This window comes from Paramormyrops kingsleyae, chromosome 7 (assembly GCF_048594095.1).
Source record: "Paramormyrops kingsleyae isolate MSU_618 chromosome 7, PKINGS_0.4, whole genome shotgun sequence".
Taxonomy (NCBI): Eukaryota; Metazoa; Chordata; class Actinopteri; order Osteoglossiformes; family Mormyridae; genus Paramormyrops; species Paramormyrops kingsleyae.
The window spans coordinates 31,942,461-31,961,438 of record NC_132803.1 but is presented as its reverse complement, the minus strand read 5'-3'; the positions used below and the strand labels follow the sequence as shown (position 1 = coordinate 31,961,438).

The window sequence follows — 18,978 nt, the reverse complement described above, 5'->3', positions numbered from 1 at the left end:
TATGTGAACATTTTTAGTTTTTGTAACTTTTTAGTTTTTAGTTTTAGTTGTAAGATTTTCAACTTGTTGACTTGAACTTTTTATTTGATTTGCACAGTCTAAGGGTCTTTCACGGTACATTTCACTACATGTTGTACTTGTATAACCATGTATGTGACGAATAAAGTATCTTGTATCTCTTGTATCCTGTATCTTGGCTTGCTCATTGGGGGCTTTTGGCAGGGATAATATAAAGCACTTTGACACAATGTAATGTTGTGAAAATGTGCTATATAAATAAAATTGAATTGAATTGAACAGAAAAGTACCATTGAGGTACCCTCAGCAAAGCACCACCCCCAAAAACTGCTCCCTGGGCAATGAATTATCTGCCTCCAGCCATGTCACAATGTCACATATGGGTTAAATGCAGAGGACACATTTCATTGTTGTGCACTGTGTGCTATGGTGTGTCAACAATGACAACCACTTTCATTTCCGTCGTTTCCTTCCCTTAATAACAAATAAATAAATATTTGATTTCAGAGAATCAACCTCTTTTTATTCAGCAATGTCAATCTCAAGAATTGCATCATTGCCAAACCAACAGGTATACTTCCTAAAGTTAGGTATGGGCTAACAGGATGAACTGGTTTCCTCCCGCAGTTCAAAGGTATGAAATTAAGCTAACCGGTAAACTACCTATAGAGAGTTCTTGTTGTTACCAATTTAAATATAGATAAATTGTAACCATGTTTTGTGCCCAGTGCAGGGTGTAGCTCTGCCTTGTGCTCTGTGATGCCTTGAATGCACTACAGGACGGAGGGTAAATGCATCAAGTTAGATATGTGTGTATTTCAGTCATATATTTACTGTAATATTTATGGAATCTTAATTAGCTTCGGAATTAATAAAGTATCTATCGAAAATCTACGTATAGCTCTGATTACATGTATCCACTATGACCCTTGTTACACGTCTTATTGAAAATATTTACATTGTTTCGCTGCTCGCGTGTGAGATTTTTATGATATTTCATCCATTGTGTTTTAATTAGGCAAACCTGTCAAACAAGCCGTGGTGACACACGTTTTGTGGCGATCAAAGTGTCTACAGAGAATGAACAACTGAGTGGCGGTGCAGGCAGTAGCGTTGGTTGTCGGGAAACGTAGTCCTGGCTGTTGAACCCGACAGGCTCACCAGGCGACGCGCATATAGCAGCGATGCGCATGCGCAGGAGGGGGGGCGGCATTTCTTCTGCCTCATCTTTATGCTCTTTAGCGTTGCTCTAATAAAAGAGGAGCTTTTAGGAAGACTACAAGCAAAACGCTATCGGAGTCGTCGAGGAAGTAATACGTTCAAATATTCCCCTCCCTCATTAGTGCTTATTGAGTAAGGGCATTCCGCAATTCAATTTTGAAAGCTCGAAGTATTTCCTTAAAAAACGCATTGAGCCTAGGAGAACTGCTTGTTATGTTTTTATTCCGACAAAGCTGCCTCTGTGTTGCAACAATGCAACAAAGCCCGGTTTCGGTTAGCTGGTGTAGGCGGGGGTTGTGGTTAACGTGCTGCGCGCGGACATAACATAGTTAACGCTTTTGAAGTTTGTTGCTAAATTCACTAGCGGCTGTCCGACTTGCGTGAAGTTGAATGCGTGTGGAGGCGGACGGAAGGTGGGTCTGTAGTGATGGTGGGAGAGGCAAGCCCGCTCGTTTAGATATAGGTTAAGTGCCTGCATTTCACACTGCCTATCCTTTGCCCGCCATCTTTTAGGAGAATGTGTTAAAAACGGTTTTAAAAGGAATGGCGATCGGCTTTTTTTTTTCTTACACCATCGTTTACTTTTTATTTATACCTATAATGCGGGCAATCGGTGTGATAATGAATCGCACGGTGGTGAGATAGAGATTAGTCCTGTAGTTTGCGAACTTAAGTGTAACATAAACATGAAATCAGACCGCCGACTGGTTACTTCGGCTTGTTCGGTCGCATATATCTGAAGGTTGGGCAGCTGGTGAAGTGGGATCGGCGTTAAAAAGCGCTTCGCTGAGCTGTTTCTTTAGGCGGGATCTTGCCTTGACCCCCACCCCCAAATGCTCGCCTGCGACCGCCGGCTTTTCCTCTTGATTGATTCTTGTAGCCAGAAACGATCAAACAACAAGCCGATGATTACATTGTAACTATAGCTTGAAACTCGGTAGCTGGTCGGACTGGCTCAGATTTCAGGTTTGTATCCCTGCCGATACTCAAGTTTGACATTATTTTCCGTTTATTGCGGTCTGTAATTCAGTGGGGGGTTATACGATATGCGACACTTTTTTTAACCAAATGTCATTTTCCCAGTATATTTTATCTATACTACGTTGGGTTTGGCTACCTTTGACTTCCTTGCGTTACTTGAACTTTTCGGATTTTTTTCTTTCGGTTGCTAATCCACGTTATTATGCTGTCGATCTGACACAGTAATTGTTTTTCTTTCTTTAAAAAAAAAACGCAATGTGTACGTGTGTCGCTTCGATCGGTGTGATGGTTCCTAGCCGGGAATAATACAGTCAGTGTAAACCGCGCTAATTCTGTCAAAGCTTCTGCGATCTTTTAATAAACCCAGAGGGGTACAAGAAATCCAATTAACTCCCAACTCTGGTAACTTTTCAATACACAAAATATTTCAGGCAGTAAAACTTAAATCGTTTTGCTAATAACTGAGGTTGATCGTTACTTTTAATACTCTCGGCTTTGATTTTCATTTCGATTGTACTGTTGCCATTATTAGTGTATCTATTTAGGATTTTGCGCGTAGCACCACGTATGCTATTACCAATACACGATTCTGCAGGCTGTACCAAGTACGAGTTGTTTGTTTTTAACCTTATCATGCGGTAGTATTATAAAAAGTCAAGGTTTTTGCTTTATTATCGTGCTTGAAAAATACAGCCTAATAGTTCATTTGAATTTGTCTATGCGCATCAGTTGGTCCTTACTGTCGACTGGGCTGACGGAGATATCGAAGACTAGAAAGCCAAAGCAAACTATTAAAAAAAGTAATTTGCTCACTATAAACATGATGTATGACAGAAACAGGCCGCAATAAAAATGAAATACTTTTATGTGATAGATCATCCCTTTGGTTGGTCAGACACAGTTTTAGTTTCGTCTTTCCCACATGTTCATTGTCATCACTTATATATGTACCACTTGTATTCAGTTGTATTAGTATAAAATGTCATCCTTCTCTGAGATAATGTTACTTATTCTCGTTTCATTAAAGCTGGCGGTCTGACTGTGAGGCATTTGGGTAATTGTGGTCTTCCCCGTCGGCCTGCTATGAGATCTTAGGCACAATAAGCTGGTTTTTATCTTTGCCTGGGACCTTTAATACTAATTTAATGGCAGTGGGGTTGGTCTTTTTGGGTGCATGTTTGGTATCTTTCAATGTCGCTCCTTGTTTTCTCCACTCTGACTTCAGAAGGTTCTCAGGATGAATTGTAACCAGCGCATGACAAGTCATTAAAATGCTATTAGTTTCTGTGGCCAGAAATGCTTTGATTTGCTTTTTATGTCTGTTTTCGTAGGAAGTTCCTTGGTTCCCATTAATGCAGAAAGTGTCTCTGATGCTGAGTGGAGTGAACTCTTAATATCGTGCGTAGTCTTGAGTGTCGTCCTTATTTCCAGCTGGATAGATGCTGAGATGTATGGTTTTAGTTAATGGTGGTTTTATATTGTATTGTATGTCTTTCAGGCTCTCTTATCTGAAATTTTCTGTCCTGAGGCAGCGCTTGAGAAAAGGATATTAGCTCTATGTTCACTAGCTCCCTCTGACTGTGTTCTGTCATTGCTTGCACTGCTGTTTATATGCTGGATTGTCGGTTGGACTTTGCACCCAGAGCTTTCCGGAAACTCCGCTTATTGATCCAGGTTTGGAGACTGCCCGTGCTTTTCACCACCTCTGTATTTTCGTCATGGTTTGGTGTGTGATTGGTTCAGGTTTAGAGGGCTGGTGCTCATGGGTGAAGGATACCGCCAAACGTCGTTTATGTGTGACTGAGCTCTCCGAGGGCCGCGCTTTGCTTTTGTGCGGTAGCAAGTCTCAGCTGATAAGTGCCTGGATTTGTGACACTCTGGGGAAGTGTTAATAAAACTGTCGAAGAATGAGTCAGACGCAGCGGGACTGAGAGAAATCGGGTTTGCGTGTATATGTATATTTTTTTTGCGTGAAAGACTCGCATGTCAAAGTTCATCCCGCTTTGCTGATTTCACCTGGCCAATAGCCGCTTATGGATTTACTTTGATTTGTTTTTTCTCCTCTGTGTGATAGTAACAATCCAGATGAAGGTAAATGATGAGGTTTTGTTTTGCTCTCTACTTCAGCTGTAGCTATGGTGGGAGAATTAGCTGTTGGACCCGCTGCTCTTTTCATTCCTGAGAAGCATAAAGCAGTTTCACCTCACCGGTTATGTTTTGCGTGTTTTTTTTTCCCCCCTCTACTGGCCATGCTGGGCCAGCTTCCATCCAGCTTTTGTGATTTAGGTGTCTTCTGAGAACCTCACGTGCTTGTGAAGAATGTTCTTTGTAGAGAAGGTGTTACCTGTGGTTAAGTCAGTGTTTTTGCTCTTTGTTTTGCTTTTTAATTTATTCTGTGTGGGTTTTGGTCGGGGCCACGGGAGAGTCTCTGCTGCGATGACCGTGCTTGGGTAGAGCCAGTAGAAATATTGTATTTGAAACAGGAATAAATGCTGCTCTGTTCGGGTTCGGAGCTGAGAAAGGGGTTGACTGTGCCCCGTGGAACAAGGAACGTTCCATTTCCATCCTTACTCACTGGACAGACCCCCGTCTGCTTCTTAATGAAGTATCATATGAGTCAGCGTAGACGTTAGAGCAGGCGGTGTTTGGGTGGGGGTGTGGTTCAGGTGGTGTTTTAGCCACGTCTTGATTCTTCCCTCTCTTCCTTTTCAGACCATCTGACGGCCGTGATTGGTCCTTCAGAGACCATTAGGTCAGGCCTTGAAATGGCATACTGCCCCCCCCGGGGAAGGGTAGAGAAGAAGGATACACTAGGTGCCAGCTGAAGACAGGATAGAGTGAAAGCATAGAGAGAAAGAGACTGTGGGAAACCCCCCTTCCCCCTCTCCCCTCCCCTGCGCCAACATGTCAGCGGGGACGCCGGTTGTTCAGACCCCGCCCATGGGCGTCAACCCTGCACCGCCAGAGGTGACAAACCCCAATAAGCCTGGCAGGAAGACCAACCAGCTGCAGTACATGCAGAACGTGGTGGTGAAGACGCTCTGGAAGCACCAGTTTGCGTGGCCCTTCTACCAGCCCGTCGACGCCATCAAGCTGTGTCTCCCCGTAAGTACAGAACGGCCTCGTGTCTCGCTGGTGCACCTGAACTTCAAGAGTCATGCAAGTTATTTACACCAGCTCGTGTGTGTGATCTAGCCTAAACATGTGACATGATGCCCTAACGTGACTCAAGTGTGAGTGGTTTTTCCAGTGTGTCTTTTATTATTATTTTCAAATGATTAGCTTTTAACAAAGTTGGTACTTGACAAGTAAACATCAAGGCAAACATTACACCAGCAACACACCAAATATTAATACAATGGCTATTAAAAAATGATGGATACATGGATGAATAGGGTCAGAGTCCTGCACCGGGTCGGGTACCCGCAGATAGTTGCTGAAACGGGCGGATTTTAATGTTCTGGAATTATGCGAGCGGGTAATTCATTACACATGGGCGGGTAGCAGGTCAATGAAAACAGTATTGTAGCCTGCAAAAATAACACATAGATATTTTTGCTCATAAGACTATCATGTACAAATTGTCATCACAGTGTGTTCAGTATGTCGGGGGTACCTTATGGTGGCTTCGATTATTTCTGATGTCGGAACTCGGATGAAAACGTTACAAAACGTCACGAAAAATGTCACTTCCCGTCGGAAACACGCCTCTCTTATGACGTTGATGTCAGACAAGATTTTGTTGTCCGAGTTGCCCCTGTGATGTAATTTCAACATGGCGGCTTACACACTCAACAGTAATTCTATTTTATAAATCTTTAAAAATGTTTATTTTGTTAAATGTATTAATAGTTATAAATGTAACTGCACATGTTCGATTTAGAGAATACCATATTATGACCGTAAACAGTATCCTATCATGCAATATCAGATTTGTTACCAGACTTGTTAGTGTCTTTGGTTTGTTTGTAGTTTGTTTGCCTTTCAAAAAAAGAATATCGCTATGAATGTGCTAATGTGCTAAAATAATAATGTGCTAAAATATTTAAAATATTTTGACTAGTTCGTGTTTCTTGTTTGTTTGTTTCTCGGAAAAAATAATCTCACTCCAAATCTGCTAAAATATAAAGCAACGACACACAGCAGCGTGTTCATGGAGGCAGCCATGTTTGTTCCGAGATGTGGTAGCTGGAACGGGAGATTGTCGGACGTGATGTCACTCAACTCGGAATTTCCGAGTTCCGAGAGAAAAACGAACGCGCCATTAGATAACATTCACATGCATACATTCACAAACATTCACATACCCGTCTGAATCCTTGCTGAAGCGTGTCGTCGTGTTCTCTCTTTCACGCTCGTCACAGTATGGATAGCTTAGATCTAAATGATTTGATTTTGTGTTAAACGGACTTTTTCGTTTCAATTCAAAATTAATGTAGGTCTAGCGCTTGTCACGTTGAGAGGTGCATAGAAAAAATAATTGTGTGTAATTTATCACGGGTACGGGCGGGTAACGTGCGGAATCTTAACGGGCTCGGGCGGGTGCGGATTTAACTTTGAAATAATCACGGGCGCACAGGCGGGTGTGGTGCTGTACTGTGCGGGTGCGGGCGGGTGCACGTCTCCAAAAGTGGACCCGTGCAGGACTCTGAATGGGGTACATACAGCTGGTGATGCAGCATTAGCCGCAATACAAAAAAGATGATATAATTAAACCATTCTTTCAGTTCTTGAGGTTTAGGTATTTTCCAGTAGTGTGTCTTATTTTTAAGATTTTTAAACTACCTTTGCTTTCCAGCTTGTAACTAAAAATGCAAGTGAATCATTACCAGTGATTATTTTCTCCCCTCTCACTTGTCATGCTAACTACACTGACTGGGGCGACCTCTATGCCTGCGGCTTCATCCAGGACTATCATAAGATCATCAAGAACCCAATGGATATGGGGACCATCAAGAAGAGGCTAGAAAACAACTACTACTGGAGCGCCAGCGAGTGTATGCAGGACTTCAATACCATGTTCACCAACTGTTACATCTACAACAAGGTAGGACTTAAAGCTACTTGTCGGCACTGAAAGGCGCCCTTCCTTACTGGATGCTGCCCCCAGTGCATCTGCTTTGTTTGCTAAAGCTTAAAGGAGCTGTCTGCTAGACAAGTTTGCAGTACACATTCTTGGTTGAATAAAATGTCTAGCAATGGATTTACTTTTTAAAGCCTTTTTATTGGATGGGATTCCAAGCCTCGACGAACTGAAAGATTAGCATTGGTACTGAGGACGCTCTTCTTTCTCATTGTTGTTTCTCCTCCTCTTTTCCTTCCCCAGCAAACGGATGACATTGTTCTGATGGCTCAAGCTCTGGAGAAGATCCTCTTGCAGAAAGTGGCCCAGATGCCTCAGGAGGAGGTGGAGCTTCTGCCCCCTGCCCCCAAAGGCAAGCGGAAGCCTGGGGCTCCACCCACTGCAGGTACCCCCCCAGCCTAGCCCTGCTGGCCTCCGTGAGCCGTGACAGAGGGGCGGGTCTGTGTCAGTGAGTGTGAAAACCGAGTGTTTCTGTTGGGGGCGAAGTCATGCTCTGATTTCTGGCAACAGGGGGTCAGCCGGACCCGGCTGTGTCTGCAGCCTCCCCGCCCTTGACGTTCCCCAGCTCGCCCCCACCAGTGTCCCAGACGCCCATCATCTCCGTGGCCACCCCCGTGCCCACCATCACCCCCAACATCCCGCTGGTCCAGGCCACGCCCACAGCTCCACCCATGATGCCTGTCGGCCCGCCCGCTCAGCCCGTCGTCAAAGTAAGCCTCATGGGATGTGGAGTTCGTAGCGATGAATGGCCCAGTGGGGGTGTCACTGTCATACAGGAACAAAACGTAGATCATGGGTGTGAATCGAGTGCCGTTTTTACTGAGGTCGTTATAGTCACATGTCCATGTGCAGATTCTGGAACATTCTGGGGCTGCAAAACTAGTGTGGCTCCCTCAAGTGACAAGAGGGAACGTGTGATACATCAAAGCTTGTGTGTATAAGTGCAAAGCTGCGGTGAGGCTGCGTTTTAAGCCCCGCCTTCTGGTCACCAGAGGTGTCCTCCCCCCTCCACAGAAAAAGGGCGTCAAGCGGAAAGCAGACACTACAACCCCCACCACCTCTGCCATCACAGCCAGCCGCGAGGAGTCCCCCACGCCGCAGGAGGCGAAGCAGGCCAGGCCGCCTTCCCGCCGCGAGAGCACGGGCCGTCCCATCAAGGCCCCCCGGAAGGAGCTGGAGGACAGCGAGGGGACGCCGCACGCCGCCAAGAGGGGCAAGCTCAAGGAGCAGCTCCGCTACTGCGAGAACGTCCTCAAGGAGATGCTGTCCAAGAAGCACGCCGCCTACGCCTGGCCCTTCTACAAACCCGTGGACGCCCAGGCCCTGGAGCTGCATGACTACCATGACATCATCAAGCACCCCATGGATCTCAGCACCGTCAAGGTACATCCATCACCAACAACAGTATATGTGCAGTCAAGTGCCCTGCAAATGTTTTTTCTGGGTGGCTTTGGCTTATTGGGTGAGGGGCACTGTGGCTGTGATCAGAAGGTTGCTGGTTCAAATCCCACGGTCAGCAGAGTGATTTCACCAGTGGGCCCCGAAGCAAGACCCTGAACCCTCAGTTGCTCCATGCAGTCTCATTATGCTTTCTCAGATGTACATTGTTTTGATAAAAGCTTCTGCTAAATAATATGTAGATGTCAATGTCTTCTAGTGTCTCTATGTTTGTACTACACATCTTGTAGGAAACAGATATTTATCATAGTAGATTCATCGGAGGAGTCAGAAGGCAGTGTTGCGACTCCTCTTTTGAACGTGGGCCAAGGCCTCCAGATGGCCTCGTTTTTTTCCCCCCTTTTTGATGAATCGAGCGTGGCGATGGAGATCTGATCTGGCAACCCTTGGTCTCCCTTTCCCGCAGAAAAAGATGGACGGCCGGGAGTACCCGGACGCCCAGGGTTTCGCGGCTGACGTCCGGTTGATGTTCTCCAACTGCTACAAGTACAACCCACCGGATCACGAGGTCGTGGCAATGGCCCGCAAGCTGCAGGTCGGTGTCACCCCTTCCTCCCCCCTTGGCTTGGTGTTAGGGTTCTGGCACGTTCTGTATAACCGCACCACGCTCCGCCCCGTAGGACGTCTTCGAGATGCGCTTCGCCAAGATGCCGGATGAGCCTGTGGCGCAGAGCCCGCCTGCGAGCCCCCCCACCGTGGCAGGCGCGGCGGGTAAGGGCGCGGCCAGCGGGGCGAGCAGTGTGGACAGCTCCAGCTCCGACAGCTCCGACTCAGAGGAGGAACGAGCCACACGGCTCGCCGAGCTGCAGGAGCAGGTGGGTTTCGGAGCGTGGCGCCCCCTTCAGGCCTCGTGATTTACGGTAATCGTGATCAGCTTCGATGCTGGACCTGTCAGTTCTTAGCATTCATGGCACCCCGTATGTAGATATATATTCATGAGTAAATACGGCCTCACGTACCATGACGTCGCTCTCTGTGTACAGTGACCTGTTCTCTCATTTGACCAATGGCAATGATATCTTTAACTCTCTTACCAGCGATTCTCTGTGGAGCCCCCCAGTGGTAACGGGCAGGGGGAAAAATACAGGTGCGGCAAAAGTTCGCAGGTGATTGACCGACTCTTCACTTCTCCACCCTGCTCCCTAAACTAACTCCGGAACAGAGTGCTATATGCTTCGTCCTGCTGAACCAGCCGGGGCGGGAGGGGCCAGCAACAGGAGGCTGCTCGTGATTGGGCGCGGGGCGGGGAGAAGGGTGGGGCTCTCGCTCCGTCGGGGCTTGCTGGGTGATGCATCTCAAGGTTACGCTAATGCCTTTTGCTGTCCTCTGTAGGTCTCAGCGATGCTGATTGGTGCAGCTGGTGAATGAGAATCTAGATTATGGTTTTTTAAATTATTTCCTAGGCAGCCAGTATAATTACCCCCCTCTGTTTTTTTTTCTTTTTTTTTTTTTTCTTTCCTATGTTTGTTTTTGCTAATCACCACATGCTGGCACCAAAAGGGTTAAAGACCTTGATTGGTTACCCGGTGTTTATGGATTTTTCTTCAGAACGGAAAGATCCTACTGCGGATGAGCAATCGGGCCAATCATCCCTATTAAAATCATCACTGCCGGCAGAATTGAATGTGCGAAATGATTTTTTTTCGCAAGAACACGTCTCTCTCGTGTGGATTTCTCTTTATTGGTTATGAGCAAAGCCATTTTCACCCAGGTGTAGCAAGCAGGGATATCATAGTTTGGGAAATCGCTGATAAAGTGACAGAGGTAAGTCGAGAGGCTGCGTTTGATGGGTCCGCACTTGAAGCTACGCTGCTGTAATAGCCCTGCTTCGGCCCGACCTGGCACCGTCCTCCCGTCTGCCGAGAGCTGACCCCCCGCTCCCCTGTCCCCCCGCCCCCCTCCGCAGCTCAAAGCCGTCCACGAGCAGCTCGCCGCCCTGTCCCAAGCCCCCGTGAGCAAGCCCAAGAAGAAGAAGGAGAAGAAGAAAAAGGACAAGGATCGCAAGGCCAAGCCGGACGATGAGAAGAAGCTCCGAGCCGCTCAGCCGGCCAAGCCGGCCCAGCAGAAGAAGGCGCCGGCCCGCAAGGCCACCAGCACCGGCACCGGCACCAGCACCAGGTACATTTGCCGGAACCTCAGTTCCAACAAAACTTTATGCTATATGTATATGTGCAGGGTATATGTGCAGGGTGGAACTGACTCATCTAAGAGGTAGAAGTGCCAGAGTAATTTTCTGTGGTACTTGGCCTCAGGGACACATCCCTCTTGGGCTCATTCCATGTCCAGTCATCACACTTTCGGACCTCATCGTCACGGATTTTAACGAAACTTGGTATAAAAATCATAACCCTGTACCATGCATTGATCACTAACTGCTATTCTGCTGCTGCTAACAGCACTGTAAGGAACTGTGTTTTTGATGCATGTTTCACATAAGTGATGATATGTCAGCAACAATTGAGATAAAATTTTCTGGAGATGTTCACGACATTACGAGCTAGTTTAAGTAAAAAATTGATCAATTTTGAAATATAGGTGTTTTTGTTATTGAATTTTTCATGGTTTAATCGGTTATTACATAGTAATTATTCATATGGACAATGCGAGCTGTACAATAGCTTTAAAACAATATGAGGACCATTTCTGTGCAGATAATTTTAGTGTAAATATAGCCCGTTAAAGTGATAGCTGTAATCCCCCCCCCCCCCAAAAAAAAAGTTAAAACTTTATTCACTTAAATATCCCTCAATATTTATCCAAGACACGCCCAATTTCAGTTTCTTGAGTTACTCATGTGACGAAATCAGCATGCCAAGTTTCGTTAAAATCCGTGACGAGGTCCGAAAGTGTGATAATTTGACATGGAATGAGCCCTTGAGGATCCAGCAAAAGTCTGCTGGCTGAGAGCGAAAGCAAACTCCAGTCTTAAAATGCTCAAACATTATAGCCTGTCAACCCAGTAAAACAGACTTGCAGTACGTTACACCCTTCCGTAAACTCTTAACAATGTTCACAAATAGAAATTAAATCATTTTTCCTAAATTAAACTTTTTAATATGCTCATTGATTTTGATAAGGAATTATATGCTCAGTCAAGGGGTGTGTCCAAAATCGCGCACTTGCGCACTTTTAGTGCGCGATTTTAGGGCGTAGTGTGTTCACACTGACAACTAAGCCAAAATTAAGTGCACTGAAAGTACCCGGATGGTGCACTGAAAACGGCCAGAATGATGGACACTACTCGCACTAAACAGACGCCATTTTGACTACGTAGCGGAAGGGGAGGCACTTTCGGCAAGTTTTTATTGTTAAATTAAGGCGGACAACAACACAGACATGTAAGCCCAAGCGGAGGCAACTGCTTCATATAAATCTATGTAACGTTAATAAAATTATTTTACTGATGTATACTGCGGTGTGTAGCCTTTCACTCTGACGACAGTTATAGATAATTTGTTTGAGTGTGCGATTATATCAACTTTAGAAGAGTTTGCACACGTAAATGTTAGCAGTTTTTTAGCCGGTTAGATGGTAGTAGATAGGTTATATACACGCAAATAAAACCACAAGGAAATTAATTGTAAACAAAACACGGCAGATATTTTGACGCGCTGGAGAATCGCGATCAAATGCTAGTCCGTCACTTCTGGTAAGTGCAAAACGTTAGTGTTCCATTTAGGACAGCACTTACCCATGGTAGTGTGCACTACAGAAGGAAGTGCGCACTACGCACTACATCTCAGTGCACTGACACAAGTGCGCAATTTCGGACACATCCAAGGTCTATCAATATAGACTAAAAATGGCGTCTCAAACCTATGGGCAAAATTCTTAGTGCATTTTTGAAATTGACATAAAAAGGTAGTGATGGCCAAATGAAGGTTCATGAACCATTTGCTGTATTTTCTGACCCCACTAGATGGTGCTCTCTGTTCATAAAAGGGCTCAAAGCATGCGCCAAGCAAACCAAGACTGCCATCTTGGTCAGAAAATGCAGCAAATGCTTCATTTGGCCATCACTATAAAAAAGCACATCAGACACTCCTTAGTCATTTTTTGACAGAATCTTTGTTGACCCGTGTGATCATCTTGTGATAAATCAGAGGACTTTTTTCACCTGTGCTCTCCCTGCATATCACCTCATGCATAATGGCACTTGTTCCGTAATTGATAGGCATGCAGATTATTGATACAGTTTGGTGTCTCTTTGACCACTGCAAACATGCAGGCGGGTGAAGAAGGGAGTCCCAGGCGCGAGCTGCGAGTCTGATGATGAGGAAGACTCTCCTCCCATGACATACGATGAGAAGCGGCAGCTGAGCCTAGACATCAACCGGCTGCCGGGCGACAAGCTGGGCCGTGTTGTGCACATCATCCAGGCGCGTGAGCCCTCGCTGCGGGACTCCAACCCCGACGAGATCGAGATCGACTTTGAGACGCTCAAGCCCTCCACCCTGCGCGAGCTCGAGCGCTACGTCAAGTCGTGCCTGCAGAAGAAGCAGAGGAAGCCTTTACGTAAGTCCATCCATACACCTCGGCCGCTTCCCATAAATCTTGGCCTCCCTTTGCTCCCGTCATCCAGACACTTTCTCAGCATCTTGAAGCCTTTGTGTAAGTCTCGTTTTCCAGTGATACCCCCTGGATTCTGAAAATGTTGCTTCAGAGGAATCCCTGATGCCAAATCCACACAGTACAGTGCTTAACGTCAATTTTTTTTAATGAATTGCATTCTAATTAAGAGATATTTACAAACGAGAGGAGGCCATTCGGCCCCTCAAGCTCGTTTTGGGGAGAATTCAACTAATAACTCAGTTGTTAAATCAGAGCTAGATAAAAATTTAAAGTAGCCCAAAGTTTGTTTGCACTACACTAACAGGAAGATTATTCCATACTCTAACTACAAACTACAAGAAATACTTTCTCAAAACCAATTCAAAATGTTCTCCTGTTAATTTCCACCTATGGCCATGAGTTCTTGTATTGAACTAATATTGAAGTAGCCATTTGGTTGAACAGCATCCAGATCTGTTAAAATCGTATAGACCTGGATCATGTCCCCCCTTAGTCTCCTTTGCTTGAGGCTGAATTGATTCAGCTAAACATTCATAAAACATTCCTCTAACACCAGTAATAATTTTTGTAGCCCTAATTGCTCATATGATTAGGCTGCCATTTGGCTGTCGGGTCAAAGCATATGGGATAAGATTTGCAGGACATTTTATTTTATGCTTTTGTTTTATTTCATTCGTGGCTCTTGTGCTAGAAAGACCCTCTGCTCAGCGCGCTCGTTCCAGTCCATGGCGACTGCCTGGTTGTTTGTCGTTTAACCCTCCCCCACTCGTCTTTCCGCCCTTCATGGGGCTGGAAATGAACCGCAGGAGGCCAGGCCAGGCCTGCATGGCGGCCATCTGTGTGGGTCTGCGGACGGCAGTGGCTTCTGCCTGTTTTTGCCAGATCTGTGGAGAGGGGACACCATGGCTGTGGAATAAGAGGCTCTTTCACTTTGAGCCTTTGAGGATGTCTGCTGTGCCTTTTGGAAGCTGCGAGTCTGCGATGGTTAGGAAGGAGGGTCCTTTACTTACCTTCTGTTCTTTCATAGTCTCTCTTGGGCGCGCGCGCTCCCTGTCGGCCGCCGCCTCGTGCGCTCTCCCTCCCTGTCGGCCGCCGCCTCGTGCGCTCTCCCTCCCTGTCGGCCGCCGCCTTGTGCACGCGCACGCGCGCTCTCCCTCCCTGTCGGGCTCTCCCTCCCTGTCGGGCTCTCCCTCCCTGTCGGGCTCTCCCTCCCTGTCGGCCGCCGCCGCCTCGCATGCGCACGCGCGCTCTCCCTCCCTGTCGGGCTCTCCCTCCCTGTCAGCCGCTGCCGCCTCGCACGCACGCGCGCTCTCCCTCCCTGTCGGCCGCCGCGTCCTGCGCGCGCTCTGCCTCTGTCTGCCTCTGTCTGCCTCTGTCTGCCTCTGTCTGCCTCTGTCTGCCTCTGTCTGCCTCTGTCTGCCTCTGTCTGCCTCTGTCTGCCTCTGTCTGCCTCTGTCCGCCTGCAGTTTAAGGGGTCTGTCTGTAGCAACAGAGACTTAGGGGAGTGTAGAAGGGGTGAGTCCTGTCACTGTACTGAACGTGTCTCTTGCACGCACATGCAGACACAAACACACACGCACAGTCCCCTCCTCATCTCCAGAGACCAATCCAGCACTGTCTGTCTTAGCCTGTGCATCAATCAGCCTGAAAGCCACTCTGAAGCTCCAGTACTTTACACGGCTAAATCACTATCTCTTTTCTTCACCCCTGCTGTGTGCATTACTCTAATTTCTTATACCCCCCTGGGTGCCTAAACTCCCATTAATTCCTGTAAGAGGTCCCAGTTTGTGATTTAGTCCCGCTTCATGTCATGTCCCGGTCTGAGCGGCTCTTCCCTCCCTCTCCCCCAGCAGAGAAGGGCAGCTCGGCGCCAGGTGGGGGCGCCTCAAGACTGAGCGCCAGCAGCAGCTCCTCTGATTCGGGCAGCAGCAGCTCGAGTGGCTCCAGCTCGGACAGCAGCGATTCCGACTGACGCTGCGCCGACGGCCAGCCTGGGACTGGACACCCTCCTTCATTCCTACCATGTTTTAAATGAGCGTCGTATGCAGTCACAGCGGTTGACCCCCTTTAAGACTCGTTTTATAAAAAATTACAAGGGGAAAAAAAGCAAATGCAGAACATTTTAAAGATTTTTTTTTTTTTTTTTTTTTTATCATGGATGTGGAGTCGACATTTCTGGGAACTGTCTGGAAACGGAACAGAGCGACTTGGCGATGTTTTGTCATCGGAGATATGCAATGAGAGACCTGTCCTTTCTGACTGGTGGTGCGAAAAATCACATGACTTTTTTTTTTTTTAAGGAGAACCCAGCATGACTAGTGCCACAGCTTGGCCGATCCCTCAGATCTGGGCCGATGGAGTCCTCTCCAGCCTACTGCTGGCCCCCCGCCCCTTTTTCTGTTCCTGAGCAAATCCCCTCCCCCCACCCCAGCAGTCCCATAAGCAAAGCAGTGAAAAGTTGGAACAGGGAGCCCTGCCTGGGGTTTCCAATGGCCTCAGTGCCTATGTTATATTGGTGAGTGAGGCCCCTCATATGATGTCAGATTTCCCCCTCTGTATGTTCTAATTTTTTTTTTTTCCCTCTTCCAGCCAGTTGTAAACCTTTTTGCCCATTTAAGAGGCTTGCCACCCCCCCCCCCCCCCCCCGAAGTATTGCTTTCAATATACTTATTGCTACTCTGTTGTTTTGGGCTTCTAATGATGTAAGCTTTTCTGTTTAATACTGAAAATAATGATCAGGGTGCAAAATGTTCACGAATTAGAACCTCAAAGTAATCAGTAGTCATTCACTGGCGAGTGGCTGTTTCCTTACACCCACACGCAAATTCATTAATTCTGGTGTGGGAATGACAAACTCCCTCTGCCCTCGAAAATACTCCTGAGAAATCCATTTTGTTGTCGTCAAATTCTGCACTCTGTTAAGGGATTAATTTAACTAGCAGGTCCTTGGAGAGTCCCTGGAGTTGCAGTATTTTAATGTAGCAATGGTGTATTTTATATTTGACCTGTGTTTCGAGATGCTTTTTTAAATGTATTTTTGTCTCTGATGCCATATTTTTACAGTGCAGAGTTGAAATACCCGCTGTGACATAACGAGGAGTTATATATTTTGTGTGTGTGTGTGTGTTTTGGAGTTTCCAGAGAATTTTATTGATTGATGTAGGATGCCTGGAGTAATGTCTGTTTCATGAATAATGCATCGGGACGATGATCTTTGCTCCGGTTTTGCATCAGAGTGGCTTATTTTTACCTGACACACTTTGCTCCGTCCGTGTTCTGTGTTCTTCTTAGATGTGACATGTGAGCTGTACACTGAGTCTCCTGCTGTAATCATCTTTGAATCATAAAAGTGATCCAGTTGAACGGCCTAAGGTTTTAGCTGTGTGGTGTTTTGCTCACGGCTGTTTCCTGGGTGCGTGTGATTTTAGCCATAAGCATATCAAGTAATAACTTGTCAGATATGGCCACCATCGCCTGCATCTGATCAGCGGCTCCCTACCTGTCGGCCGGCCGCTGCCAGCTCTCCGTTGCACCTGTGTGAGTGAGTAGTACCAAGTGTAAAATGCTTCAGACATACTGATGTACGGTTTGATCTGATGTTAGCATATATGACGGCACGGAATCATTAAACTTTTGGATGCAGAAATCGGTCAGCAGTTCATTAGACAGGTGTGTGTGTGTGTGTGTGTGTTTGTGTGTGTGTGTGCACACTCGTGCGCACACATTTGCAATTTAATTTAAAACCCTGATCAAAGTAATTCCTAAAAGTGCATGCAGCGTTGCTGTAATTACACGCATCTGTGCCGTTTTTGTATCTTCAGTGAGTCGTTGATAATCATTCAATAACTAAGTAGTTTTAGGGTTTGCTTACAGTAACAACCTGCTGGAATTGAGGCAGGGTGGAGTTCAGCTGGTGCCCAACTGGTTAATCAATGTCTCTGCATCACCAGAATAGTTGTTTTTTGTCAATGAATGGGGAAATAAAGTGTGCATCCTTTTTTGTTTAAATCACAGGGACGTTTCTCATTTGATCCTTGACTTGATCGTGCCAAGCGCTGTCTCTTCAAAACAATTTAATGGATGCTGATTGACATCGCTTCTGTTTGGAGCATCAGTTGATATTAAAGAGATTTAGAATGTAAAACATAAACACTGGGAAATGTTGCAGTAATTTGTCAGAGTGGAATATTAAACTTCAAAGAAAACTTGTTTGTGTTTAAGGGGGGGGGGGTGATCTGGCAGTCTGTCTTGCTGTCTTGCTCTCCACTGGCATATAGCTCTGTATGAAACGGATAAAAAGAACTGGCACTCGGAGAAGGATGGTGGACTTCTGTGGACCAGTGACGCTCAGCAGGTCAGTCGGTGGCAGACCTGCATCTTCATGCAGATGAAAGGTTGTGATCACCTCCTATAATTGCAGTTCTCACTTTGGATTTAAACATGCCCAGTGATTATGCGCCCCTCCCCCCCCCCCAAGTCAAAAAAGCAGCAAGTGGCATATATGCTCATAAACTGGACCTGTGTCCACAATCAGATTCAAAACAAGGTCAAACCTTTTGTCATGTAACCTGAAAAAGGCAGTTGGCTGAATCACCGGGTATAACCGAATGGCACATGGAGACCAATATGGAAAGCAAGGTAGGCCTGTTTGGGCTCTTGATAGGAAATAAGTGAACGGTGTAATAGATCAGGCTTTTGCAAAAAAATATAGCCTTGTGCTGTGATCTCTTCCACGATAAGCATTTTATTAAAATTAAAGAAAAAAATAGTCCGTTCGACAGTATTATAAATCCACACTGTTTCTATCAATGGTTATAAAACTGTCAAGATATGTAAAGGATGATCATCTCTTGTACGGTGATGATGGGTCTCTAGGGTCAATATTAAAAGCCGTTTACTTTATAATTTACTAGTGTTAATGCTTAATTTAAATTCAAAGCGCTTTCGGTTTTTTTCTGCTCTTCTGTGAGTCGTCAAGTTCAATGGCTGTTTCCGTCCCCTAGAGGAATTTTATTACTTAATTCTGGTTTTATGGCTATTCGTCTTGAACGTTGATTTGCACCACCCACCAAATGAAGCTGCCTCTTATGGGCTCTTGATGCTGTTCAAGTAGGCCTATCGTTTTTCTTTCTTATTACACCTTCTTATCATTTAAGAATCACTTTATTTTTTAAGGGAACCCCCACCATTCCATAGTGCACACCAAATGCAAGATTCAGACCCAAATTCATAACTATTTCTAGCTCATATGCATCCTTTCTCAGGGTTGGCGTTAGAAATTTTGCACCACATGAAGGCATATCATACTGAGCCCCCAGTCCAGACCAGTAGACTTATGTTCCAGTTCGTTTTTTGGGCCGTGAGAGGCTAAATCTCCGTGGTCATGATCGGAAGGTCGCTGGTTTGAACCCCGACCTCAGCAGGATAGTCACATGTCTGTGGGCCCTTGAACAAAGCCCGTAACCCTCAGCTCCAGGGGTGCTGTGCAATGGCTGACCCTGCGCTGTGACCCCCCCCCCCCAAGCTATGGAGAGTAATGTACTTGTACTTGTGCAAATGGCAAAGGATTTATCGAATCATCTGAGGAGTACACTATTGAATAGATGCCAGATGGTCGCAGAGCGCATATATTCTGATGGTGACAG

General features: G+C 46.2%; 1 protein-coding gene across 7 annotated transcripts; it reads left to right on the top strand.

Moving 5' to 3' along the window:
* The first annotated feature begins 1,217 nt into the window (after window positions 1-1,217).
* LOC111847473 (bromodomain-containing protein 3-like) lies at window positions 1,218-17,346 on the top strand. 7 transcript variants are annotated; one of them, XM_023818678.2, is made up of 12 exons: window positions 1,218-1,328; window positions 4,933-5,325; window positions 7,130-7,267; window positions 7,547-7,688; window positions 7,814-8,013; window positions 8,318-8,686; window positions 9,168-9,296; window positions 9,382-9,576; window positions 9,799-9,867; window positions 10,668-10,879; window positions 12,990-13,276; window positions 15,184-17,346. In XM_023818678.2, the coding sequence occupies exons 2-12, from the start codon at window positions 5,125-5,127 to the stop codon at window positions 15,303-15,305; spliced, it is 2,064 nt and encodes a 687-aa protein (XP_023674446.2). In that variant the 5' UTR covers window positions 1,218-1,328; window positions 4,933-5,124; the 3' UTR covers window positions 15,306-17,346. The 7 variants fall into 7 exon arrangements, with proteins under 7 accessions (XP_023674446.2, XP_023674448.2, XP_023674444.2 ...); XM_023818680.2 differs by having other exon boundaries at window positions 1,220-1,371; window positions 15,187-17,346; XM_023818676.2 differs by having other exon boundaries at window positions 1,220-1,371.
* Window positions 17,347-18,978: the final 1,632 nt, after the last annotated feature.

Coding starts and splice junctions, on each gene's coding strand:
- LOC111847473 (XM_023818678.2), top strand. CDS start 5,125: ATGTCAGCGGGGACGCCGGTTGTTCAGACCCCGCCCATGGGCGTCAAC. Junction 7,268..7,546: donor ACTGTTACATCTACAACAAG/GTAGGACTTAAA, acceptor TTCCTTCCCCAG/CAAACGGATGACATTGTTCT. Junction 9,297..9,381: donor CAATGGCCCGCAAGCTGCAG/GTCGGTGTCACC, acceptor TCCGCCCCGTAG/GACGTCTTCGAGATGCGCTT.